The 27,109-nt window shown below is 48.7% G+C and overlaps 1 protein-coding gene across 5 annotated transcripts in view; it reads right to left on the minus strand.

Annotated features, from left to right (window-relative positions):
• The window catches only part of GPSM1 (G protein signaling modulator 1), a 144,995-nt gene that overhangs the window by 94,866 nt on the left and 23,020 nt on the right, over positions 1 to 27,109 (minus strand). For 4 of the 5 annotated variants that reach the window (XM_034793374.1, XM_034793373.1, XM_034793372.1 and 1 more), the window contains exons 2-3: positions 1,531 to 1,752; positions 183 to 318 (exon numbers count right to left, since the gene is read on the minus strand). In XM_034793374.1, the coding sequence (XP_034649265.1) occupies positions 183 to 318; positions 1,531 to 1,752 (358 nt within the window). Of the gene's footprint in view, positions 1 to 182; positions 319 to 1,530; positions 1,753 to 27,109 lie in introns of those variants that run through there. The other variant, XM_034793375.1, reaches the window with a different exon arrangement.

Here is a 27,109-nt window from a genome sequence, read left to right on the forward strand (position 1 = left end):
TCGCACATTCCCTACTTCCTCTGCCACTAGCTACCCTGGTATCAGATCTGTAGCAGAAAGGGAGGGCGATACGATCAGTCTCCTTCCAGAGCCAGTTTCAATGCTGTCCCAATTGTTGGCTGGCAGGAGGAGTCTTTTAAAAGCCAGGGAATATTTCCTGTTGGGCATTATGGATCAAGTACCTTGTCTCCCTGCTCCTGAGAAATCTCCAAGTGTCTCTGGCAACAAACGATGGCTTCATCAAACTGCCCAAGTATTTTCAATGTATTCCCAAGGTTGCCACTGGCCTTGGCTTCTCCGATACGGTCCCCAATGGTTCTACAAGATGACCGAAGGAAGGGGAAGGGCTGTTATAAATGCTGGGACTCAGCAGACAGAATTCAATCATACTGATGCTTAAGGCTGTAGCAGGAGTAGGCACTGAACCCATCCGCTCCTACCCTGTATGCAACGTGTGCAAACGGAGGGAGAAAGCTCATTTAGTCTTGGAGACCGATTTTTGCTTTCCCTCTGGCAGTTGTTGAAATCCACTAGCCCCACCCAGCCCAGGTACCGGTTTTACACCAGTGTCTGGAGGCAGGCAGGTTCTGAAGCCGCCCTGCAGAGAGTGCAAGTCACGCAGGGACAAATGCCACACCATGCTGCTCACCTGGGCCACCACATCGGTGCTACGTCCTCTGCAGAGTGTGGAAGGTTCTCGGATATTACAGTAAATCTAACCAACTGCAGACGGAGAATTGTCCCGTTTTTAAAGGTGTTTATTAAACGGGTCTTGAGGCCACATTTTCAGCAGGCCTCCTTAATTACCCCTCAAAAGGCGTGGTTTCAGCTGACACAAACCCGGGCCAGTCAGCGTTCCCTCTTTGCACACACAAAGCAGACGTGTTTGCAAATGTTGTTGGGGGCCTTTGGAAAACCTGGCCCAAATTACCCAACTACGATGCTCCATGAGAAGGGGAGCAGCCTTGGTGTAATGTGGTGGTGCTGAAAGGATGCTTATTTTTTGTTCCTAAAAGCTGGTCCCATGAAACCCACCTTTCGCCACTATTCAAAGGACCAGTACTGGTGTCTTTAACCGAAGGTCACATACAATGGCACTAGAAATGGCCTGCACACCTCAAGGCAGGGAGTCCGACTGGAGGTGGCCCTTAGAGCGACTGTTAGAGGAGACAACAGATGGCCGTGCACTGCTTTTTGCTCTGGCCTGGGCGGGATGCAGAGGAAGCATGCCTTGCTGCGATGGGCTCCGCTGTAGTGACACACACACACACCCCCGCCAGGGAAGAAGGTATTTTGAGGAGGGATGGATTAAGATTTTAAATGGGCCCCAGACCTTCCTCCCGATATCCTCCGCCACTTTCAGACTCCTCGCTCTCCTTCCCAATCCCATACCCCGCGCAGACTCTTCCTCCCTGGCTCCTTGATTCTCTCCAATCAACCACCCCCTGGTGCCCCAGATCTGTTCTCAGTTGCAGTGACCGGTTCCCTCAGGCTGCTGACCTGACTGATCGCGTTCACAGGCACGCTTACCTGGCTAGAGTGAGGTCATGCTTATGGTATTCCAGGGCCTTGGAATATTCCTTTAGATAGAAGTAGGCATTGCCCAGCTGGCTGTAGATAGCGCTAAGAGTCTTCAGATCCTCTGTCCCCACCTGTACCGCTGCTTCGAAGAACGCTGCTCCAGCCTTGAAGTCCCCAGCTTTGCACAGTCGCTCTCCTTCGAGGGCTAGTTCGAGGCAGGAGGCCTCCATTCTGTTAAAATCAAGATCATTTCCAGATGAGCCGAGCTCTGGAGTTCCCACCTTTTTACACATTTTGCTGAGAGCACAAGGAACAAACCCGTGATGCAAACCACAGACTGCCCCTGCGCAGACAGAAGGCCCGACACTCTGAAGGCAAGGGAGAGCCAGAATAGATTTTAAAGATTAAAGGCAAATTTTTCAAAAGTTTGATTGAAAGTCAAGGGGATTTAGGCTCCTAAGTGCCTAATTGATTTTTATTGAATATTGAATGTGGGACTTGTGCTCGTAGGTGACGACTTAGGAACTTTTGAAAATTTTGCCCTAAGTGTGAAGACGCGGGGAAAGGGAATTGTACAAAACGCTCCATACAGAATAACTGCCTTCAAAGGGCAGTTGGAGTGATCCACCCGTCCTCCTTTCCTGACAGTCAGAAGTTTAGGGTTGCCTCGGTCATGGGGTTGTATCTTGGACCATCTTGGCTAATAGCCATTGATGGACCTATCCTTGATCTCATTCTTCACCGAACCCAGTTATACTTTTGGCCATCAACATCCCCTGGCAATGAGTTCCACAGTTTAACTTGCCATTTTGTGGAAAAGGTACTTCCGCTTGTTTGTATTAAACCTGATGCCTATTTAAAAAACAAACAAACAAAACAGTGAACACACTTCCGACTCCTATTGAAATAAGAAAAAAACAACAACACTCCGCACATCGCGGGCACCTTCCAGCCAAGGCTCTCAAATGCTTCACCCTCATTACATTTAGCCTCCACACCCCTGTGACGCGCACTCTTCATGCTAGAGACGGAGAAACCGAGGCACAAAGGCTGAGTGACTGGCTCAAGGTGGCACAGAGAGTCTGTGGCAGAGCCAGGCTCAGAACCTACGTCTCCTGACGCCTAGTCTTGGGCTTTAGCCACAAGTCCATCCTTTCTAACAGCTCTCTGAACCGGCTTCAGTTAGCACATGTAAACAGCCCAGGGCTAAAGGGTTATTGGACTATACTAATTAGGAGTGCCCATCACTGTCACAAAGGGGACCCAGGGGCTATTTCCTGACCTGCTCTCACCATCTGCCAGTATGACCAGCTCCTCATTCCACTGCACAGCAAAGTTGTGTTGCTTCTCTTCCTCCCCAAGCAGCCCCTGATCTACTTCCTGGCTATAACAAAATTATTAATCATGTTTTTATGGCAGTGCCTAAGGGCCAGCCAAGACTGGAGCCCCTGGGGCCAGGCACTGGACAAACAGAGTGGTTGACGGTCCTCATGAAAGCCTGCAATTAAATAGACAGGGTAGACCCAGGGTGGGGGAAGGGGTAGAACACACCAGCCAAGCCGATAACATGATGGCAACAAACATCATGTTAGTGCCACAATTTTTTTGTTTTTTGAGGTGGACTTAGTTAGGAGGGGATCAGCAAAAAGGGAAGGGAAGTGGGGTGAGAAGGGCAGGTTTGGAGTGTTGCTGAACTGAAGACACTGTGAAACGAGAGGCAGGGGAAAGGACAGGGTTGGAGCAAATATCAGGCGGAACTGTGGGTGCTCGTCTGCTTTGAAAATCAAGCCCCATGTGTCTGAGATGAGCGTAATCCAAAATTACAGGCCACCTTTGAAAATGCTGGCTTAAGTGATTTGGCTAGCATTACACACCGAGTCAATGTGGGATTGTTAGGATGAGAATCCAGGCCTGATCTCCTGGTTCCCAGGCCCCACACACACTCAGAGTCACCGCACGAGAGCAATGGATGGGTATGGTTTTCTTTAAGAGAGTGCATACCTCATCCACCCTAAATGACTGCCTATGCCGCTTTCCCGAGGGGTAACGCAGAGGCTAGCCCGGTTGCTGCACGTTTTTAATGAATACCACAGAAATCTGGCACGCACTACAAACTTTGGACTGTATAGAATTTCTTGGTTTATAAGCCACAGTTCCCTGGGCCTGTTTTTCATTAACTTCCCGGCCGTCAGTTTTTCCACAGGCATTCTTTACACATTAGCACTAGGGCCCACCTCTCATCTCTTGTGCTTCTTGACACCTCTTATTACTTACACACATGGTGGTGTGACTAATGGTCACATCAAAGCAGAGGGAACCGGGCAAACGAGCGGTGCAAGAGGTATTTCCTCCTTGCAGCTCTGTCTACCTTACAGCTGAAGCCAGGCATGTTATACCCGTGTTTACACTTTGTAAAAAGATGAGTATATTTTGAAAAAAGAAAGAAAAGATTTAATTAAAAAATATTCACTGACATTCAAAATATTTTTAACGACAATTCTTTAATTTTTTTGGGTCAAAAACCAAAATATTTAGGCCAAAATGGTTTATGGATTTCTTTATTTATTGTGAACATTTCATTTTGGTCAAAAAGGCTTTTTCCATTGACTACAAAGTTTAGATGGCACATATTTAGGGTCAATACCTGTCGTGATGTGGGCTCCCATTAAGGTTTGCTTGATCAGTGGCCCCCCCAACACTCTGGTTCCGTCCAAAACACAAACAAACCCAGTGTTACACCCCGGTGCGGGATAATCTTGTAGCATGGTTTGGCCAACACAGATCCCAGCTGTCAGAGAAACCATGAGCTGTTTAAACACAATTGTCACTAACATCTCTGCAGCCTCTAATATTGACAGTGCCTAGTTGGTTTGTAGCTCACAACCTTCTTTGCACAACTCATAATCAACCTGTGGAACTCACAGCTGTAAGGTACTATTCAGGGAAGTATCTTAGCAAGACTCATAAGGAATTGAGATTTCCATGAATAAGAATAGCATAAGCAACAACCCTCACTAGAGGAACATTAACAAGGGTGTTCAAGCCTCAAGCGAGCCGTATTGCACAATAGCCCAGGTGTATTTTGGGGGTTTTCTCTATTTCCTCTGCAGCAGCTGGATGGGTCAATATCAAGAATAGGATACAGGCCATTAGTTCGAGTAGGGCAGTTGCTACAGTGAGCTACTGTTTGTTGAGATTAGTCATTTAAAAGATTATTTACAGTGCTGCCGCAACAATGCAGAGATAAAGCAACAAGCCTCCTACAGGGGATTAACCAAGGACACACGTTTCAAAGACAGAGCCTCGGCTAGGTTCCAGGATGGTAGTTTTGACAGGTTCACTGTTCAAACACCGAACCTCTCAAACCCACGGGATTTCCAAGCAAGACAGGAAGATAAACCGTCCAGACAATCATCACAGCACCATGGAGTCATTAAGAGCTACCAAAGGAATAGCAAGCCATTGAGTGCAGAGTGCAAGACTTTTGCACGTGTACTTTTCTACGATATTTACGGCAGAAAATAACCCCCCTGCTCTGAGTTCATGCTGAGGAAGCAAAATGGCACAATTACAGGTTTGCCTTGCCAAGTCTGCTCATGCAGCACTGAATTGTCTAACACACGGCAGGGATTCACAGAGACAGAAATTTGATTTTCCTCCTTTAGAATACCAAGAGCAATTGCTAGGCCTGGCTGAGGTATGTGACCCCCACCACAAACTAGTCCTGGGATAGATTGCACCAGTGGTCCAAATGCCAACCTTCTCCTTTAGATTTCCAGACTGCCTGGATTCTTATAGCAACCCTCATCGACTCCATCGAGCTTTTACAAAACACTTGCAAACATGGGCTAATTAATGCTCACAAGACAGGTAGATACTGGTAGGTAACCGCTATTATCCCCATTCTACAGAGGGGGGAAAGTGAGGCACAGCATTTAAGTGGCATGCTATAAGGCTCTTTGACTGCTTAGTGGTGATTCTTTCTTTGAACCAAACCCTTAGTTCATCCAACCTGAATTAAAAATGGAAATTTGTGATGCTGTCGATTTTGCACAAGGAAACAGAACAAAGAATGAAACCAGCGGGAGGCAATAGAAGCAGCATTGTACCGTGGCATTAGTGGGGTAGGGCAGGATTGGAAGTCAGGACTCCTGGACTCTGCCACTGATTCACCATGTGACTTCTGGTAACGACACATGCCTCAGTTTACCTTATCTGTAATGGGGATATTACCTTCCTAGCTCAGAAAGACCCTGGGTGGGGGAAGTAATTAATGTTTATAAAGCAGATCATTAGCACCAGAGGGTCATTATTTGCATGACGTTAGCATGTAGTGGCCCCAGTCATGGAGCAGGACCCGGTGTAGCTAGGTGCTGTACAAACAAAGCACTAACCCACAGTCCCTGGCCCAGTGACCTCACTGGCTAAGTCTAAGATGAGATAAAAGGTAGATGGGGTAAGACAGTCGGGGAGAGCACAAAGAAACAATGAGGGAACACTGGTCAGCATGATCAGCAGTGACCTCAGCACACCAGCTGCCTGACCACAGAATTTTTGTAGGCCCCAGGGCAGAGGAGAGTTTTAGGGAGGGATCTGAAGGAGCTCAAGGAGGTGGCTTGGCGGCTGTTTGCAGGGAGCTCCTCCACGTACGGGTGGCAGAAGAGAAAGCACAAAGGTGTTTGCTTGTTAATTTAAGAAATGGGCTCTGAAGGCCGGCACCACTGGCAGAGTGGAGTCAGGAGCCGACGTTGCAAAAGCACATGAGAGATGACAGGGAGGGTGGAGACAGAGGAACAGTGCAGTGTATCTATGAAGACTAGCTAGTGCATAAAAAGGTGAACCCGAGCCACTCTCTCTCCAGGTGCAGACGGGGCTCTTTTCCCCTCCTTTCCCCTTGTCTTTTTCAATGCTTCGGACAAAACTCATTTCCCCCTACGGTTAATCATGCTGTGGCAATCTCTCATCCAAATGTCATCAGCCCCAAATCCAGGAAAGACCTGGGCGTTTGCCGTTCATCGACAAGAGTCCTGCACAGCCACCAGAAAGAGGTCACCAATTTGGGCCAGAAAAGTAAAACTGGCCTCTCTTTGTTCGAGGAACTGAAACAAGCAAAACCAGCCCTTCTACAGCTTTAGCGACAATGATTCTAGCCAGCAATTGAGAAAACTGGAGAGACACCACTGAATTCTCCCAAAAATAATAAAACTGATCTCTGCAAGCTCTAATGAGCAGGTCAGTCTCTCTCATGCACCCACCCCCCAAGAATGTCCTTGGCTCGCATATTCGATCACAGGGTTGCCGTTCTCTATTCAATTCTTTTCCAAACACTATACAAGGCGTTTATTACAACTTGCGCCTTCTTTAATGTGACGACTCCCCTCTGATCTGCTTTGGCTGATTTCTATGTGGTTAGAATGGTATTTCACTGAGGCTCTACTTTTAAAAAAAAATAATATAGCTGATTGCCAAAAGTGTGATTGGCTTGTCTGAGCAGCTTCCTGGGCAAATGAAGGACACGACATTCCTAAAACAATTTGGGCCGATTTCTCAGCTCTTTGGGCTGCTAATTTACCCCTAAAGCGATAGAGTTATAGCAGAACAAAAGCTTGTGAGTAGACAAGGCACAAGACAGACAGAACAGGAAAAGAGGGTTTCAGTGACCCAGGCATCGACATTTTAGACATGTTACTGATAATGCAGCTTATGAAACATTCCCCCCCCCCCCCCCCATCCTGCACCTTTAAAATTTCTAGCTTGTCTGCAAAGGCAGCTGCCGTTTTGCAAGGCAGACTGGCTGCAAGGTGTCACAGAAGACTCACACACACTGTGCTCTCCCTCAGACTTTTCTTTGTTCTTTCTTGTTTTGTTGTTTGCCTGTAATCGAACATCCAAGTTGCTGAGGCCAAGAGTACACGACCGCTCTTTGGCCGGGAAAACACAGAACTCATTTGTCCGGACTCAGACAAGCCAGGGGTAGAGAGGAGACGGAAAGTTTGACTGCAGCACCACTGCATAGGGTTCCCTGGTTTGGGACTGTAGAACAGTGGTTCCCAAACTTGTTCCGCTGCTTGTGCAGGGAAAGCCCCTGGCGGTCCGGGCTGGTTTGTTTACCTGCCACGTCCGCAGGTTCGGCCGATCGCGGCTCCCAGTGGCCGCGGTTTGCTGCTCCGGGCCAATGGGAGCTGCTGGAAGTGGCGGCCAGTATTCCCTCGTCCTGCGCAGATAAACAAACCGGCCCGGACTGCTAGGGGCTTTCCCTGCACAAGCGGCAGAACAAGTTTGGGAACCACTGCTGTAGAAGGATGGATTGTAACACTGGTGGACAGGTGTCCCCATTGCCACAGCAAAGAGGCCACAGAAAGAACGGGCCAATCGCCTGCAAGTGTGACCTCTGAAGATAGGGTGACCCAACAGCAAGTGTGAAGAATTGTGAAGGGGGAGGGGGAGGTGAAATAGGTGCCTATATAAGAAAAAGACCCCAAAATCGGGACTGTCCCTATAAAATCGGGACAGCTGGTCACCCTAGCTGAAGATCAAGACTGAGGCATGGTAGCACGAAGAAACTTGCTTCGCTGGTGCCTTTGCAGTTGCTCCCTTGTAGAGGAAGAGAGCTCCCCACCGGCACTCAGAGCCCTCCCAACCTGCTTTAAACCGGGGGGGGGGGGGGCCCTGCACACCTGACCTGCAGAGGCCCAGGGTAACCCTTGCTGCAGGTTGGATGTTCAATGGCTTGTTCCAGACTATTCACTCCATACACCCAGCCACCCGCCGGGCTGCTGCCTGTCGGAGATGGGCGACATCAGTGCCGAGCAAGCAGAACTGTGCTTCTCTCTTGTCAGCAAGCCAAGCCGGCCCTCCCCATTGTGAGCTAATCCTATTGGCCTGGTAATCTCGCTGGGCAATCTTGTCAATACAGCCCGTCCTCCCAACAGGAGGATTTGCTTCAGCTGGCTTTGCACCCTGATCAGAGCGACCCAGAGCGCTTAACCAGCCAATACCCCAGGCTGAGAACGGCTACCGCAGGCCGAGCTGCAAAACATACGTTCTCAGGCGACAGAGTTTGAGAAGCGGGGCTTCTCGGTTGCCTCACCAGCGTCATTGACTTGGGGGCTACTTTGTCACCCGCTTGTGACTGTGGGAAACACAGCGAGTTGCATTAACCCTCGTTTCTGCCCTGCAAGTAGAAATGCAACACCCCTGCTCTACAGATGGGGATCCCGGGAAGCAGACAGGCCGTGAGTCAGCGTCTGAGCCGAGAATCAAACCCAAAAGCGGTGCTACTCCAACTGCTAGGGAAAGACAGTCTTGTGGTTAATCTGGGTTTGATATGGGAGTCCCTCCGTGAGCCTGGCCAAGTCCCTTAGCGCCGCATCGGAAAAACACAGATAATTCGGTGTAGGGGTGCCGTGAAAATTCATCAAGTGTGTGAGGAGCCCAGACGCTACAGTGTGCTACAAAGCGACAGCATGGCCTAGTGGAGAGAGCACAGGACTGGGACTCAGGAGACCTGCATTCTGTTCCTGGCTCTGCCATGGGCTTGTTGGGCGTCCTTGGGGAAATCACGTCACACCTCCATGCCTCAGTTTACCTAGTGGAAAATTATACTGACCGCCTTTATGAAGCGCTTTGAGATCTACTGATGAGCAGTGCTGTAGAAGAGCTAGAGATTATTATTATACAGTGAAGCAGGCCATAGAAATACCAACACAGAGCAAGAGGACACAACTCTGTCTTTATTGTGGGACAATTTAATGCTACACTTATTTGTTCTGCGCATACTCAAAAGGGGAAGCGGCTGCAACATTTCTGTGTTGTTCTCAACAAAACCAAAACCAATACAACCCAAGGCATAAACGGGGCATACTTTTAGCATCATTTGCTAAATTCTTTAAGCTCTAAGGCTTGGTCTACACTAAACCCCCAAATCGAACTAAGGTACGCAACTTCAGCTACGTGAATAACGTAGCTGAAGTCGACATACCTTAGTTCGAACTTACCCCCGTCCAGACCCGGCAGGCAGGCTCCCCCGTCGACTCCGCGTACTCCTCGCGGCGAGCAGGATTACCGGAGTCGACGGGGAGCACTTCTGAGTTCGATTTATCGCGTCCAGACTAGACGCGATAAATCGAACCCAGAAGTTCGATTGCCTGCCGCCGAACCAGCGCGGTAAGTATAGACAAGCCCTAAGCAACATTTTAGCAGTTGCTACTATTTCACCAAATGGGAATTGGGTGTCTAATTCTCCATCGTACCTTGGAAAATATCCCCCAAGTTCATAAACAACAGTCTGACTGGCAGGTAACCAGGGAAAATGACAGTACGGTAGCTGGGAGAAAGAAAAACAGCAGTTACTTCTCGGGCTGGATCAAATTTCTAAAATAATACAATCAGATAGATAAACAAACAGCTAGAACTCTCTCTCTTCAGCTGACATACTCTCATGACCTCCCTTCTCTCACAGCTTGGTGGCCCCGCAGCCCCTTAATAACAAAGGGAGAAAACACCCCAGAACAGCTCGTTGAACGCTTACCTAAACTCCAGCACAAACATTTGATTGAAACTACTGTAAAATGCCCAGATTGATGTGGTTATTTTACTTGGGTAGGAAGTCCCTCTGAGTTTCAGGGCAACACCAATCCTGCTTTAAGCTGTTTTCAATGGAAATAAAAAGGAATTACACCACCTGTCTTCAACCCCAGTCTAGAGATCACGCCTGTAAAGCTGTGCACAGAGACCAGCCTTTCAAGAATAAGCTTCCTTTGTTGTATTTTGCACTGTAAGGGCCCAGTTTTGCATTTTCAGCATCCCAAACTCCCACTGGTTCCAAAGGCAGTTTGTGGTTTGCAAAAAATGTAGGATCATTAGAACTCGTCTCTACCATTATTATTATTCATAATAATTTGGAATGGTTTCTTCTATGTCTTAGGTAGGCACTTTCCCAACACCTGCTCCAGAAAGCTTACAATCGAAAGACGGAGGCCAGGGAAAGGGGAATAACAATAGGCTACTTATCTGCAAATCAACTGGATTCACTATAAGCAGCACTGCAGGGACGAATCTTTGAGAGACGTAAATGTGGAGGATTACATACGTTACCCTGTTACATACATTAGGGAAGTTTCACTAGCCAATGGCGCAAGTCACACTGTGCTGTAGGACTCAGCGCTGGGTTTCTAAGACATCGCAAACAAGCCAAATCCTGAGATTCTCACACAAATAAAACTTCAGATGGCTTCAGGACTGACCTTCCCCGAAGATCCCGTTTGCCCGAGTATAGAGCGCATGAAAGCTGAGTGCCCCAGTTCCTCTGATCCTATGGAGCATGAATAATCAGGGAGCAGGTCACATTCCAAACAGCAGGCTCATCAAAAAGAGATGAAACTTTTAAAATTATGTAAACAACTTATTTCAAACAAACCCCCAAACAATCCAAGCTTGGAAAAAAACCTAACAGTACCAAAACACCCATCTACTTCTTCCAAGGGCAACATCCCTCGCTCTCATTTTATATTGGCCAGAGGTGAAATCTGTTCAGCCGCTGAGCCTAATTTGTGAACTTCATACACACAAACACAATCGCATACGCTTTCTGGGTGCTTTGCTAATGTTACCATAGTAACTACTCAGGCACAAGGGTGTCACAGCTCCCAAATGCATGCAGCCTTTAATTAAAATCTGTTTGTCCTTGAACTGGCTGCTTTGCTGAATGTCTGACTTGCCTAATTACCATCAACGCTCAGTTTGGGACTGACTAAAAAGAGAGGGCGAAAAAAAGGCTTTTTCCCTGCTGCGCACATGGCAAATGAAACCCCTTTGCTGCTGTGTGAAGGGACAAGATTTGCAGGGCTGATTATTATGGGGAATACAATGTGGCCCCCACAATCACTGGTCCTTCGACACCCCTAAGTCTCTGTATTCTGTGGGAGCATTCGCGTGCTGCTGCTCCAACTTCAAAGCCAAAAAAAAAGAAATGTTGCACACTGTGTTCTCCAGCTCCTGGAGTCCCAGGGCGTCATGGAAATCAGATCAGGACATGCCCGGGAGTTTGGATCAGAGGAAAGGGGCCCCCAGAGAAGGAGCTATTTGCTTGGGCTGAATGGGTTGGGATTTCAGCAGAGTGGGAACAGTGCAGACTCACAAGAAGGATGCGGGTAGGAAAGATGGCAGGATCACTGCCAAGCCTGGTGGGTTCGAAGGGTAACAAAGAACCGGGAACTAAGATTCCTTGGTTTTAGTCCTGGCTCTGCCACAGATTCACCAGGTCACCTCACATAAAGCCTGTGGACCGTGTGTCTCTCAGGTTACGCATCTGTAAACGTGGCCAAATGCTGCTTATATATCTGCCTGGATGCCGTGTGGCTTAATGAACACTTGTAAAGTGCTGTGACGTCTGGAGCGATAGACATTCAAGTGATCCCCACGGCGGCTCTCAGCTTGGAGCACGGATTTTTTTAAACATACACAGCATAGAAAAAGCCACGACGGATGGTGCGTTTGGGGTGGGGAAGATCGTGGCATGCTTATGACACTGCCCAAAGACATGGGTTCAAATCTCTGCTCCACCACAAACTTCCTGTGTGACCTTGGGCAAGCCAGGCTTGATCTACACTTAAAACTGATACCCACATCGTTATGCCCACCAGGGGGATGAAAAAACCACGTGCCCTAGTGACCCAGCTCTGCTGACAAAACCCCCAGTGTAGACGCAGCGCAGCCGACAGAAGATGCTTGTCAGCAGAGCTAATGTTTGGGGAGGTGGTGTTCCTACACCGGCGGGGAAAACTCCTGCTGCTGGCATACACGGTGTCTCCACTAGGGAGCGATGCCAGCATAGACGCTGTAGTGTAGACACAGCCTGTTACTCTGCCTCTCTGTGCCTCAGTTCCCCACCTGTCAGTGGGGATAATAGTACCGTCCTACCGCACAGGAGTGTTGTGAGAATAGATCCATTAACAGCTGTGATTAGTGCTCAGGCACTGTACTCCTGGGGGCCATACAGGTACCATAGACAGCGAGGAGAAAAGAGGACCGGTGCGTCATTCTTGACAGCCACCCTCCAAGGACAAAAAGTACAGACGAGGAAGTTAGATCCTCCCTTCCTCACACACAGAAGACAACAGGCCCCGGCCCTCTTTTTCCGCAAGTTGTGCCTCTTCTGCACAGCGCCAAAGGCCCAGCCCTGAGCCCACCAGCAGCAAGAAGCAATGGGGCAAAGAGCCGCACTGGACAGTTTTGCAGACGCTCTTTCTGCTCAGCTCGCAGCCAGGAGCTGGGGCTTCAGAGGCGCTGTGGGCAGCTTCAGTTCCACCCAACACAGGAACCGCTTTGCAGCCTCGCTCCGTGTGCTTGGTGGATTTGGACGGTCAGTCCTTTGGTCTCTGAAAGACGCTGAGCCAGGGACGCACTGCTTGTTCCCCTCTGTGCTACCCCTGCACCCGAGAAGGGGAGAAGGATTCTACTGGCTTCATCTCTGCAGCCCCAGGAAAAAAAATTCTTTTTTTTTTTTTTTTTGGTCTTAGGGCACCAGAAAAACAAAATGTCCACCCTGATCACTGAAACCCAGCAACCAAACAAAGCTCCCTTCTCCATCCACCTTCTCTCTCAGCTTTGCACCACGCAGGGTAACAGAAAGAGCCAGAGTTGGCCACATCCGGTGGCTGCAGAAGAGGGGACAGCAAGTTGTAAGCGGGCCATTCACTGTGCCTCACAGAGCAGAAGGCCCATTCTCTCTGAGCTGGGTTCTCCTCTGGCTGCGGACCGTGAATCACAGAGCTCTCAGCGCCAGCCCGGTCCATCCAGAAAAGTTGGTTTCATGCTGCCAAAAGAGAGTTTCCTCTCCTGGGCCAACACAGCTTGGAGTTCCGCAGGAGACACTCCTCTTTGAGCCACCGCCCACCTCCAGCTGCCGCCAACGTGTTTTCCACATGTCTCGAGAAAGTTTTAGATCAATAAAAAACGTGCAAGGGTTGGCGAAGCCCATGGAAGACCCCGTGACCACCGTTTCTATTTGCTCACCTCCCTGGGGTACACGGGGGCCCCAGCCTTTCCTTCTTCCAAGACTCTGGGGTTTTCCCCAGGAAAGGCCCAGGAAGACCGTCAGGCCTGCGTAGCCTAGAGAGACAGTCGCTGCTCACTACTCAGTGCAGCTAAAGAGGATTCAATCCCTGCTGAGCCAGCAAATCGCAGATGACAGCACAGTGAAAAAGCTGATGCGCGTGGGCCCAGCCATATGGTATTATTAAAACGGAAAATTCTGCACAACATGAGCTGCTATTTTTGTTTCCCAGACCAAGATGCTGTAGCTGGTTAATGCATTTCTCCCACATCCCTGCTAAGCTCCTAGCTAACGGCTCAGTATCCCCCTCATTATGGGTTTCAGCCGGGGTAGGAAACAATCAGACACTTTGAGGCAGCCTCTGCTTATAGGTGCCGTCCTACTTTAGGGAAGGCTGGTCAGACAGAAATGCACATGGCTCTAGAACAGTAGTATTTCCAGCTATCAAGAAGCACCAAAGAGCCACATATCAGACTTGTAAATGCAGGAAAAGGCACCTGAATCAACACCCGGACACATGAATGAATAACAAATGGATTATATTACACTGACTGTTCTCCCTACCAGCTTACCTGGCTCTCACCAATGTATCCTCTGAGTGCTTCACAAATAGCAGGGGATTTATCTTCAGTGCACTCCTGGGAGGCTGGGCAGGGCTGTTAGCCCCATTTTACAGATAGGGAACCAAGGCATGGACAGATTAAGTGATTTGCCCATGGTCACGCAGGGAGTCTGTGGCAGAGCCAGGAAATGACCCCAAGTCCCAGTCCATCAACTGAACTACAAGACTATCCTTCCTTCTCCTGGTTTGCCTTTTGTTTAAAGAACGTTCTCTTTGTGAGGAAGGAGAGGGAGAGCAGAGCAGAGGGAGGTAGGGAGGTTAAGTGTAGCCTTGAACAGCAAGATGGCCCAGTTTCGTTCATCACCATCAGCTAAAGACTAACGATGATTTATACCAAATATCATCTTTTTGCTGCCTCGTAACTTAACCAAAAGACCAAAGAGCCTAAACACTCCTTCACATAAACCATGGGAGCAAACACAATGGCTCCAAAAGAGAAAATGCTTTTACACTATACGAGAATGTACCAGAGCCAGTGTGAGAGCTAGAACGTCCTCTTAGGTACAATGGCTACATCTGGATGAAGCAAGCGCAGCGTGAAGGGTCGTTGGGGCCATTAGCGGTCACATTACCACAATTCCCATCAAAACAGGGCTATCATTGGGCTTTCCCACATATCAGATCAAAATATCTGACTAATTAAGGCCAGATTCACTTATAACATTTTCTTGTTCCTTAAAATGGCACATGAGGGATGCATGGATTTGATTTAAAACAAATCAGTGAATAAATGTTAGTGAATTAAATGTCGAGAGAAAATATGAAAATACTACAGCAAAGTTCTATTGATTTAAGCAACAGGACAGGACACGGTATGGCATAGACAGGTACAGCAGAACCTCAGATTTACCAACTGACCTGTCAACCACACACCTCATTCGGAACTGGAAGTACACCATCAACAGCAAAGACCCCAAAAAATAGCAAATACAGTACAGTCCTGTGGTAAACGTCAACTACTAAACCTTGTTTAGGTTGTAAACGCCTCAGGTCGGGCTGCCTGGATGTTAGGCCCAGCATTTTGCAAATGCTTGGCAAACAACCACCACCACAGCACTTCAGGAAAGGAAAAATCTCACCGAAGTTGCAGGGGAAATTTGGATAAAAGCAGTGCCGTCTCCTGGCCCGCTTTGCAATCAGCCCTGAATACTAATAGTTTGGTAACACTTTATTATTAAACCAAGTGAGTTACCAGGGGTTTCACAACTGTAAATTAATAACGCTTTGCATTTCCAAAGCAGCTTCCACCTGAGGATCCCAAAGCGCTTTAAAGTTATTAGCGAACCAAGTCTAATAACATCTCGCTTTACAGATGGGGAAACTGAGGCACAGAGCTGTGCTCTGCCTTCAGTGAGCTGGTGGCAGAACCAGGCATAGAACTGCAGCTGTCCCAACTCTCCGACTGAAGGGTAAGTCTCACGCCCGCCCCCGGCGGACTCATTTAGGTGGGTAAGTGGGAGGACCTGTTGGATGTGCAGCTCTTTTAAAAATCTGTCCCTCATTCAAAACCTCCACCTTGCCTGTTGGGTGCTGCTTGGTCTGGCATTCCGCGTTCATAATGAATACCTAGCAGCCAAAACGCCTGTCTAGTGACCCGAAAAAAACATGTCACACACTGAGCTAGGAGTCAGTGCTCTTAAATACCAGCTCTCGCTGCAGTGAGAAAACTCACACATGGAGACACCACAGTGCTAGGGTAGCAACATATTAACCCTTTCCTTTCCGCTGACCCCGGTCTGTGCATTACTCTAAGCGGATCCATTGCACAGCTTACTCCAGAGGTAGGCAACCTATGGCACGCGGGCCAAAGGCGGCACGCAAGCTGATTTTCAGTGACACTCACGTTGCCCAGGTCCTGGCCGGGGGGGGGGGGGGAAGGGGGCGCTCTGCATTTTAATTTAATTTTAAATGAAGTTTCTTAAACATTTTAAAAACCTTATTTACTTTACATCCAACAATAGTTTAGTTATATAGTATAGACTTATAGAAAGAGACTTTCTAAAAATATTAAAATGTATTACTGGCACGTGAAACCTTAAGTTAGCGTGAATAAATGAAGACTCGGCACATCACTTCTGATAGGTTGCCGACCCCTGGCTTACTCCAAACAGAGCTACTGTGGTTATAAAGCAAGAATCAAAGACAGGCATGATTAACAGAGCACAGGAAACATATACGCTGGGAATATGAGGGCTACAAACCTTTTCTGAGCAACTAGTATTTGTTCCTGTGAACGTGATTTTATGGCTTCAGCGTGATAAACTCAAACACTGCATCGAAATGTATCAAATTTTATATGAAAGTAAATATTTCACAGCATCGGTTACGGGCTGGTGCGAATTCTTCCTTCTCTAAGCAACCACAGAGCAAAGTTCTAAAGTGCCTAACGTGCCCAGATATTCACTGGTTTGTCTAATTATAGATGAATTACCAATGCAAGTGGCAGCACACCTTTAAAGAAACTAATCAGGCTGGGAATTATATGCCATCAGTAATTTGCTCCCTCGCCTTGCGCCAGAGGAGCAGTAAATCCGAACTCTTTGTGACAAATTACCAGGCTCAGATAAGAGACGCTCTAACTCTCGGGCTGTGTCGTGTTCAGCTACATTGGCATATGATGGATGAAGCTCACATGCCACAAAAAGGACAAATTGGCACTTAGATCTCTCATGCCAAACTATACACCAGTCACAATAAAAGGTCACCATGGAGGGAATGAGCGTGGGGTTTGTGCCCTTTGTTCTTCTGTAAAAAGGAAGCCCAGAATGTTTTTTTTCCTCTCTCTACAGAACATTTTTTTTTCCTGTTGGCTTTTTGCATTAGAAAATCAGGTCCCGTTTACCCTGGAGAACGCTGGCAGCTGGAGGATTGCTGAGCATCCCATTCTGTCCCTTGCATGGATGCACTACGCTAGTCTTTAATTACATGATCACATTCTATTTTTTGCTACACGCATGGTCACCGGTGTCTGAACCCTTCAGATTCACAGCACAGACCACTTCTACTTGAACTAAACGGCAGCGACTTGCAAAAGTAGGCTAGTTTCCTCTACATCAATGGTTTTCATCCTTTTTTCCATTTGCGGACTCCTAAAACATTTCAAATGGAGGTGCAAAGACCCCTTTGGAAATCTTAGACGTAGTCTGCGGACCCCCAGGGGTCTGCGGACCACAGCTCTGCATGGACCAGCCCCTAGAGGGGAACACGACCCACACTTTAAACACTATCTCTGAGACAGGAGTGCAATGCGGATTCCTGGCTGCGGGTGAAGAATGGGTGCGATCTAGTACTTCGAACAGTCGTGACATACAAAGAGCTAAGCAGACAGACATGTGTGACAGAGTGCAGTGGGCTAGCACTTGAGCCAACTCTCCCATCACTATGAGCACTAATTAGGTTCCCCTGGAAAAGGCCTAATTGGACAGAGGTGTACTTGATAACCAGGCCAGATTGGGGGTGGGGAGTCAGTGAGCCCATTAACAGGCAAGCTGTATAAAAGGGCACGGGAAGGAGTGTTCAGTGGGGAAAAAGAGAAGGCTAGAGAAGCCACCTTTCCCACCCCCACCCCCTTTTGGGGAAGTGATTAGAAAGCTGAGATACAGTGCAAAGGTAACTGCTGTGTATTGGTGGAGAGATTAAAACCCTGTAAATAAACGACACAGTGGTGTTGCCAAGGAAGAAGGTCCCAGTGTCCTGTGTTCACAGATGAGGCAGGGGTTGGGGCACGCTGCCCTGCCACAACACAGCACCGTTACTCTAAAAAGGCCACGTGGATGAGACGTGGGTCTGTGATACTGGCGAACGGTGTTCTATCCCCCGGGGTCCGTTCTGGCCATTTCATTAAAGGTGCCTAGAAAGGGAGCTGGGCTCATTTGACAATCTAGCCTCCAACGGATACAGGGTTCTTTTGAAAATATCTCGTCTATAAGGCCCACGCACCTAGGATCCCCAAGTGCACCCACCCTGATCCATAGCTAAGAGTCCCTAGCAGCACTTCTGAACACAGCCCAGAGATACGGTGGAGGAGCTGGCTGCAGGAGGGGTAGAGTCTGTCCCTCTTCAGGCAAAGCTCGCACCTGCTATGGACAAAAAGCGAGTCCTGGAAGCGTCTCTTTAACAAATGGCGTGATGGCTCAGCCCTTTATGATCCCCTGCTGCTCTAAACCAAGGCACTGCAGCAGCTCACCCTCAGAGCAGAGAACGGACAGGACTCAGGTGTGATGACTAGAGACCACTGAGGCTGCTGGACAAACGGAGACCGTGTGGTTCTCCCGAACGCCCAATGTAAACCTCGGTGCTCCCTAAGGCCTGGCCTGCAGCAGCCAGTCACCTTCACAGGAAGGGGAGGGGAAATCTACCAGTGAACTTGGAAATGAAAGGCACAAGACTAAACTGGTTTTGTTCCACCCAGTACTTCCGAGCTGCCAAATCGACCAGGTCTCGGAGGCAGACACTGCATTGTATTTCCTAACGCGGGTCAGGAGACGGAAGCCGCACCAGGGAGTGTATGTGGAAGAGACGGGGTGGGGTGTTTTTTAAACTGTCACTCTTTCATTTGCAGGGGTTCCCTCTGATTGTCCTCAGGCACTGCACAACTCGGCTTGCCGCTGCCCAAAAACCATTTCCTCAAGCCACAGCTCCTGAACTAACAGTGAGGCCTGCCTCATTGAAGCCCTGTGGGTGAAACAGGAGAGAGGCTGCGGGAGGGGGAAAGTGCAAAGCTCCCAAGCCTCCCTGGTGTTTTTGCAGGCTTCATCTCTCTTCCCTTCCTTGCCGAGAGAGGGATTGCTGCTCGCCACTGCTCATTTTAGTCGATTTCTATCCCCCATTAGCTCCAGAGTACTTACAGGGCCTTCACTTCCATTGCACGTTTGCTAACAACAGCCCGGGCAGCGGCTGTATTTTGTTGCATTTACTCTGCTATTAACAGAGCTGAGTCAGAGGCCATCATTTCAGTGCACAGACAGAGCCCCCCCCTGTGGCTTTGGTGCTGGAGAACTCATACCTCTCGCCTTCTGAGTTTTCTTCAGGGGCCAGGATTAAACAAACCCCACCCCTCAAAGCAAAACTCGGCCAGACCTTCCCCTGCTTAGTTTCAGCAGCTGACTCTCCAGTCAGACCCTGCCTCGGCCAGAATGTTCCCATCCTTGGGCGAGGCTTCAAGCTCACAATGAAACCTGAACGCTGCCACGTTTTAACACTGAGGTTTTGCACAGCAGTTAATGAAGAATACCTGGCACTTCTAGAGCAACTTCCATCGGAGGGTCACGAAGCACTCTGCAAAGGTGATGACTGTTATCCTCATTTTACAGATGGGGAAATAACCAATAACTGCACGGGAAATCTTATGTTCCAGACGAGTGAGAATCAGCTCTTCTGAAAAGCACGTGTAATGACCCCTTGTGGGAGCTGGCAGCAGGGTGAGAATCCAGAACCTTCAGCACCACAGCACAGACCTCCACCACTCAATCTAAAGCGGGGTGGGCAAACTTTTTGGCCCGAGGGCCACATTGGGGTTGCAAAACTGTATGGAGGGCCGGGTAGGGAAGGCGGTGCCTCCCCAAACAGCCTGGCCCCCGCCCCCTGACTGCCCCCCTCAACCCATCCAACCTCCCCTGCTCCTTGTCCCCTGACCGCCCCCTCCTAGGACCCCTCGCCCCTTATCCAACCCCCCAGAACCCCACCCCCTATCCAGCCCCCTGACCGCCCCAACCCCTATCCACACTCCCACCCCTTGACATCCCCCCCAGGACTCCCACGCTTATCCAACCCCCCTGCTCCCTGTCCCCTGACTGCCCCCTGGGACCATCTGCCCCTTAATCCAATCCCCCCGCTCCCCGCCCCCTTACCATGCCGCTCAGAGCAGCATGTCTGGCAGCCACGCCGCCTGGCCGGAGCCAGATACGCTGCTGTGCTGCCCTGCAGGAGTGCGCAACCCCGCTGCCCAGAGCGCTGGCCGCGCGGTGGCGTAGCTACAGGGGAGGAGGAACAGCGGCGGGGGGGGCCTAGCCCCCCCGGCCGGGAGCTCAAGGGCCGGGCAGGACGGTCCCACAGGCCGGATGTGGCCTGCGGGCCGTAGTTTGCCGACCTCTGATCTAAAGGGTAACACCCTCAGCGATCAGTAGTAGACTATTATCCTCAAGTGGTAGTCGGGGCCAGTGGTACACACTGGCCAGTATGTTACATGTTTTGTGTCTATTGAGGCAAGTCAGATTGCTGAGTTTAACATGGATTTCCTTTTTCTACAGTTAAAACCCCACTCCCACACTCATATCCACTGACTAAGGTCCAGGGTAGCATCACTTCAACACCCGATATGTACCTTGTTAGGGTAACTATACCTGTATTTATAGTGGGACAGATTCATTGACCTGATGGGTCATTCCTTTCTCTAACTCTTCTCATGCAGCAGGTAGAGAGAGTGTTGCACTGTTCTGTCTCCTTGGTATGGATATTTTTTCAAACAAGGGTACTTTAAATTACTTCAGCGAGCACTTCAGAATGGAAGGGAAGGCTCGCATAGGTTCCTAGGATGTTCTGCTTTTGTCTCCAATGTCAGCACACTCAAAGGAATGCGCTCCATTGCACTGCGCTGGAAACAAGCCTTTGGGATGGGTTTGCCAGAGGTGAAGTTGCATTTCCTTTAGCGGTTTCTCATACGGATTCTTTCCAGCATCCAGAGAGCAAGAGAAGATAGGCGAACGCGAACGGCTTTGCATTGTAATGTTCCCTTGGTCGTGACATCAGTGCATCCTCAGTCTTAAATATTTGTTTTTGTTTTAAGCCAACATGTCATTTCGCAATCAAATAAATCGAATGAAATGTACCATGCACAGCGTAAGTAAACAGATGGATTTTATTGGTAGGCAATTTGCTGGCTGCTCAATCGACATAAGATGAAGATAGTGGATTTAGTTATCATTTATTTTAGTCACATAAACCCAGCAGTGAACAGGGACATGCTCATGGCTAAGTTATTACTGAAAACGTTTAGACTTTTTTTTTAAAATTAGGGAGCCCTAGCGAACATTAAATGGGAGATGGCGAAACTCAGCCATCTGTTCTTCAACAGAATTTATTTATTAAATCCCCAATCCTCCTATAGGACCCACGTCGGCAGATCTTTCAGCCACACAGAGCACCACTACCTTCAGGGGAGGCAAGAGGCTACCTGCAAGATTGGACTTACATTTTTGGCGTGAAATCCTGGCTCCATTAAGGTCAATGGCAAAACTCCCATTGACTTACCTGGGGCTGGTATTTTACATGCTGTCTTTGAGCGCAGCTGCTGAAAAATTCAGCAGTGCTAATCTGGGTAATAGGACAACCATGCTTTGGGAAATCTTCCTACTGGGATTTTAATGGTGCATCTCAAACGGCAAATTTTAAGCATGGCAAGAGCATGGCAAGACATAAAAAGAAGCCCACAGGTATTTAACAAGAGTGAAACCATTTTAATGTACTACTCTGGATGTCCCAACCCTCAGTTTACCTGGGAGACTAGATTTCTTTTTTCTGTCTCTGGTTTCATTTCTGGAGAGCTGAAATTGCCATGTTAAGAGTCAGTGAGCACATTAAGGCATTTTCTTTGCTCCTTTGTGTGTCCTTAGATGTCCCACAGCGTGAAGCCAGATACTCCGGGATGCTGCTACCCCTGGGGAGCCCACTCATCAAAGATGCAAGCTTTAAGCAAGATGTGCAGGTCTGTATTTGGATTCTGAGACCAGCCCATAAAAGGGAAGCACAATTTTTATACAAAAGGATCAATATTCACTCTGCAGAGGTCTCTCACCTCAGGCCCACTTAAAGGCTCTATGGGAAAGTTCCAACCACGTCAATGGGATCAGGGTGCTGAGAAAAGTGTATAAAGTCTAGTCTACATGGAGTTATTCTGGAATAGGTCTTCTTGATTAACCGTTCCTGATTAACTCCACATATGGATGTTCTTACTCCAGAATAACAGTGCCCACAACTGGAGTCAATCAAGAATAGCTATTGTACTTTACATTCACAATCTGCCTACACATGAAATTTGGTAAGTAAGCCCCTGAATATGAGATTTAATCTTTTTAGTACAGATCTGGGTTCAGAGTCCAATTCTGCAGCCCGGGCCCATGTCTGGCCAGCACACTTATTATTTGGAAAGTGTCTTCCTCATCTGGTTACGTTTCCATCCCAGAAGGTTTTCTTTCTTCCTGAGAGCAGGGCCCACTTCATGTTTATGGCCACATCAATGTGCGGATTGCGGTGGCTTGGCTGGATTCTCAAAACTTTGAGCCTTCATTTAAAAACACTGGTGTTTGCCGCTCCACTATAGATGCAGTGGCCCCTTCACTAGAGAAACAGAAATCATCCCCCTGAAACTGGGGAAGTTCTCAGCCAGTGAGAATGGAATAATATTTCACACTTACCCATCACATCTGCCTACTGCAAATTCTTGCTCCTTCCTCTATACCAGGGGTAGGCAAACTTTTTGGCCAGAGGGCCACATCGGGGTTGCAAAACTGTATGGAGGGCCAGGTTGGGAAGACTGTGCCTCATCCGACCCCCTCCCACTTCCTGCCCCCTTCAGAATCCCCAGCCCATCCAACCCCACCCCCCGCTTCTTGTCCCCTGACCGCCCCCTCCCGAGACCCCCCGACCCTAACCGTCCCCCCAGGACCCCACTCCCTATCCAACCCCCCCTGCTCCCTGGACTGCCGCAACCCCTATCCACATCCCTGCCCCCTGACAGGCCCCCTGGAACCCCACGCCTATCCAACCCCCCCCCGTTCCCCATCCCTTGACTGCTGCCCCAGAACCTCCACCCCATCCAACCCTCCGGCCCCCTTACCATGCCGCTCTGGCAGCTACGCCACCCGGCCACAGCCAGACACGCTGCCGTGCTGCCCTGCAGGAGCGCGCAACCCTGCCGCCCAGAGCACTGTGGCTGCGGGGGAGGGACTGGAGCTCAGGGGCTAGGCAGGATGGTCCCACAGGCTGGATGTGGCCCGTGGGCCGTAGTTTGCCCACCACTAGTCTATACCATCTGGTGTGGTCATTCTCAAAGACAGTACAAGACTAGATGGGCCTTGGGTCTGATCCAGTCTAGCAAGTCTTATGTTCTTAAATACTGGAGGCAGGGAAACATCTTACTAGAGCCAGTGAGAAATTTTTTAGACAAAATGTTTTTTCCATTGAAAAATGCCAATTTGTCAAAAGCAAAATGGTTTGCAAAACAGGATCAGTTCCAGTGACCAAAAAAAAAAAAAAAAGAGAAAGAGAAAGAAAAAAGTTGAAAAACGAATGCATTTTCCAAATGAAACCCCCCAGCTTTCTGGTTTGAAATGACTTTTCATTTAGAAAAGTTAGCTAATTAGGCCAAGTAAAAGGTTAAAAACAGGGGGGGAAAAAGGTTGGACTCAAAATAAAATGTTTTAAAATGCTCAAAACAAAATGTTTCAATGGACCCAAACTGAAAAAGCATTTCGTGGTGAAAAACTCTGAGATTTTGACTTCTTGTCCTGATTCAGGAGGGAAAAAGTTTTTGAACCCTAAAAATGGTCACAGGACGGGAAAACGGTTTCCTGCCCAACACTCCTTCTCATGGCCGATACTGCGGCTGTAACTTGAACAATGCTAACTGTGTTAATGGTCTGAATGCTTTCAATTCAGTTCACAGGGAAAGTGGATGCAGTTTTGGTTTTCAACTGGAAACCAAGGCCATACAGCTAACTCCCAACTCCCCCCTCCACGCATCCCCTCTCTTCCTCCCTTCCCACCCCACACAAAGGAACCAGCTGAGCTCAGTGAATTTCAACTAACAAACTCATGCCCTGTTATGAAATTGCACAGGCTGGGGACTTCAAGGGATTTATCTTTCCCACCCCATGTTATTTTTTTTCCCCATAAGTCAATTGAAAGGGATTTTTCTTGTTCCCAGAAACTCAGAGGAACAGGCTTGAGGGGAGCCAGTCTTTCCGCATTGTAGCTCACCTGGAAATCCCTGCTCCTGCCCCAGCCACACGGAGCATGCTACATCCACTCAGAGGCCTGGACTCCGTCTCCTGGATGACAGGAGGGAACCGAATCAGCTACCTAAAAGGTGGTACCAATTCACACCAATGTCTAAGGCTCATATTGTATCCAACTCCATCAGGGCAGGTCAAGCTGACCTTGCCTGCCCCAGCAGCCCACACTGTTTCTTTAAGAGAATCTGAGTTTGTTTTTCCCCTCTGCCCCAGGCTTTCAGAAAGGGTATTACTGGGCTAGCGAATGCTCGGCCTTCCTCCTACACATGCTAACCACACAGCTGCAGCTCAGAGCCCCAGTGATGGACAGCTCCGATTAGCCTGGGCAGGATGGGGGACAGATAGTGCCAGAGTCTTTTCACAGAATAGACTTGCCAGCGACTTGCAGCCAATCTGATTCTGTTCCCTTTCTGTCTCATCTGCTTTCCTTCAGCTCCAGCGCTGCTAAATATTTCAGGCCAACAGAGGCCTTTAGAATCCCTTTGAAAACACACCCCTCCGAGCACATTCTTCTGGGCCAGTCGGGGCCTGATCCAGAGAGGCATTGAGCAGCCGTGATTCCCCTGGAGATCAATGGGAGTTGCAGTTGCTTGCTCTCTCTCAGGATCATTGACATTCACACGCGAAAGGGGTTTGGCTGAGACCTTGATTCTACTTGACATTCCTTTGCTTCACATTGAAGCGTGAGCAAGAGTAATAGACTCAGAGAACCCAGAATGACGAGGAAGTGCCTTCCCCGACCTGCCAGGCGCTAATGCAAACCGGGAGGCCAATACCACTCATTCGTTCCCAGCCAAAGCACACCTGCAATTGCCTATTATCCCTTCAGATGATCCGACCCCTTGGGTCCAAACCCAGAGGAAGTCGTTAAGTGAAAACAGAGCTGGTGGTTTACGCAGGTCACAAAAACAAACAAACCAACCAACCCCCTCCCGACAGTCAGCATTCCCCTAGCAGCCTAGCAGGAGCAGCTCAGGTCTGGAATGGTAGGAAAGCTGCAGGCTAGGACAGATTTTCCCTGGCATAGCTGCGGTAAAGCAGATGGCACTGATGATGCATCGCCTCGCTGAGCTGTACCCGTCTCGCACTTCCGGGGCTGTTAAAAGCATCATCGAGCGCTCCCTGAAATTTTGGGGTGATAAAATTCTAAAACAAACCCAAAGACCAGCTGTGCTTTGTTTATAATAAAAGCTGCCTTTATACCCCCGTTGTTGGCTACACTCCAAACACAGACAAATCACCAAGTTCTCTTGGGCTGTTGCAGATCCACAAAACACCCAGTTGGATTTCTCTAAGAAAAGGCTTCTCCCTTATTTCAAACCCAGGAAATGGAGTTCCCAAGGAGTTTGGAGTTGAACATACCAGCCTATCCGGCTTAGAAGCCAGCACCCGAGGACACTGTTCTGCAGCTCCTGTAGGCAAAGCCAGACTCAGACTGGCAAACAAGTCCAAGCTGTGACAATGCATTGTGTTCCTAGGGGACTCCAAGCCAAAGAAAACGCAGCAGCCCTGTGTGTAGTCGGGTTATCTGGGCAATCTGTTCCCATGTTGCTAAAACCAGAGCATCTCCCCCAATGCAAGCAACAATGGGTTACCTAGTGTCGACAAGACCTAGCGTTAGCTCGACTTGCTTGGAGCAGGATTAGACAAGGCGGAGTTTAAAATACCAGTGGCCAGCCCACGCTAGTGCTCCCACCAAAGGAGCTGCACAGGTGTTAGTAATGGTGGGAAATTTTTTCCCAAGAACTCTATGCCAAGAGTTTTATTGTTTTGTTTTTTCTTAAACGAAGCCGATCCTTACAGACTAGGAGCTGGACCAATGACAATCTAAGGTCAGCAGCAGAGCATAAAATGCTGGTTTTCATGTTTTATGACAGTAGGGGGGGGGGGAATCTATAAAGGCCATATGTTTTAATTTGTAAGCCCATAAATTGAAATGTGGCAAGGTTCCCGACAGAAGACTCAGCCACTGTCTTGCAGCGGGACAGTAAATGGGCAAGACCAGAATTATGCTGTTTTGCTGACCCAATAGAAACGGTCGATTTTTGCAAACCCACTGCCTGTTTAATGCTACTTTGCAAAGCCCATATTACATAGCCACTAGTTGAACGGCAAATCCTGGCACTCTCGTGCAACACGGTTTCAGTTCTTGCAGAAAAGCAGCATGTGATGTAAATAGGGGGATTCTCAAGCATTTTTCTCAAGACCTTTTGGCATCAGTAAGGTTTTACCCTAAGGCCTCGTCTACAGTGGGGATTTTGCAGCTACGCTGAGATATCTGCTCTGATGGAAAGCTCTAGTGTCCATGTGCTGCACTAGCACGCAAAGATAAAATGGTGGCAAGTCACCTTTTACACCAGTGCAGGGCTCCTACATGAGGGGATTTGCAGTGGGACAGTGAAAGCATAGCATCACTGGTGCAAAATTCCCTAGGGTAGATAATCACAGTTCTAAAGGACTGGGCTTGGAGACCAGAGCCTGGTATCTTTACACAAGCCTGCAAAAATAGGCTTGGTCCTGCATTTCCACAAGTGACAGTCCCAGGGCCATGGGCATCTATTTTTTTTTCCTGGGAGTCTTCCAGGGCCCAGTGAGAACCCTAAGTAACCCTATTACTCTCCTAAACCCCAAAATCATGTGCCAGGCCCCCAGAATTATGATTTTAAGACAATCCTGAGATTTAAAAAAAATAATTTGGGGGTCTTTTTATTTCCCTTCTCGTGTTTACATTTTTAGGGGTTGTGTTTTCAAGGTTTCTTCACAAGCAGAAACTTACTTTCCTTTTAAATGCAAGTTTCTCGTGTAAATCACCTGACTCCAGGAGCTGAGACTTCAAGAAAAACACCAAATATGGTGAGAACTAGCCATGCTGTCTCCCTTCCCGCATCTAGGATAGCTAGG

Source organism: Trachemys scripta, chromosome 17, assembly GCF_013100865.1.
Source record: "Trachemys scripta elegans isolate TJP31775 chromosome 17, CAS_Tse_1.0, whole genome shotgun sequence".
Taxonomy (NCBI): Eukaryota; Metazoa; Chordata; order Testudines; family Emydidae; genus Trachemys; species Trachemys scripta.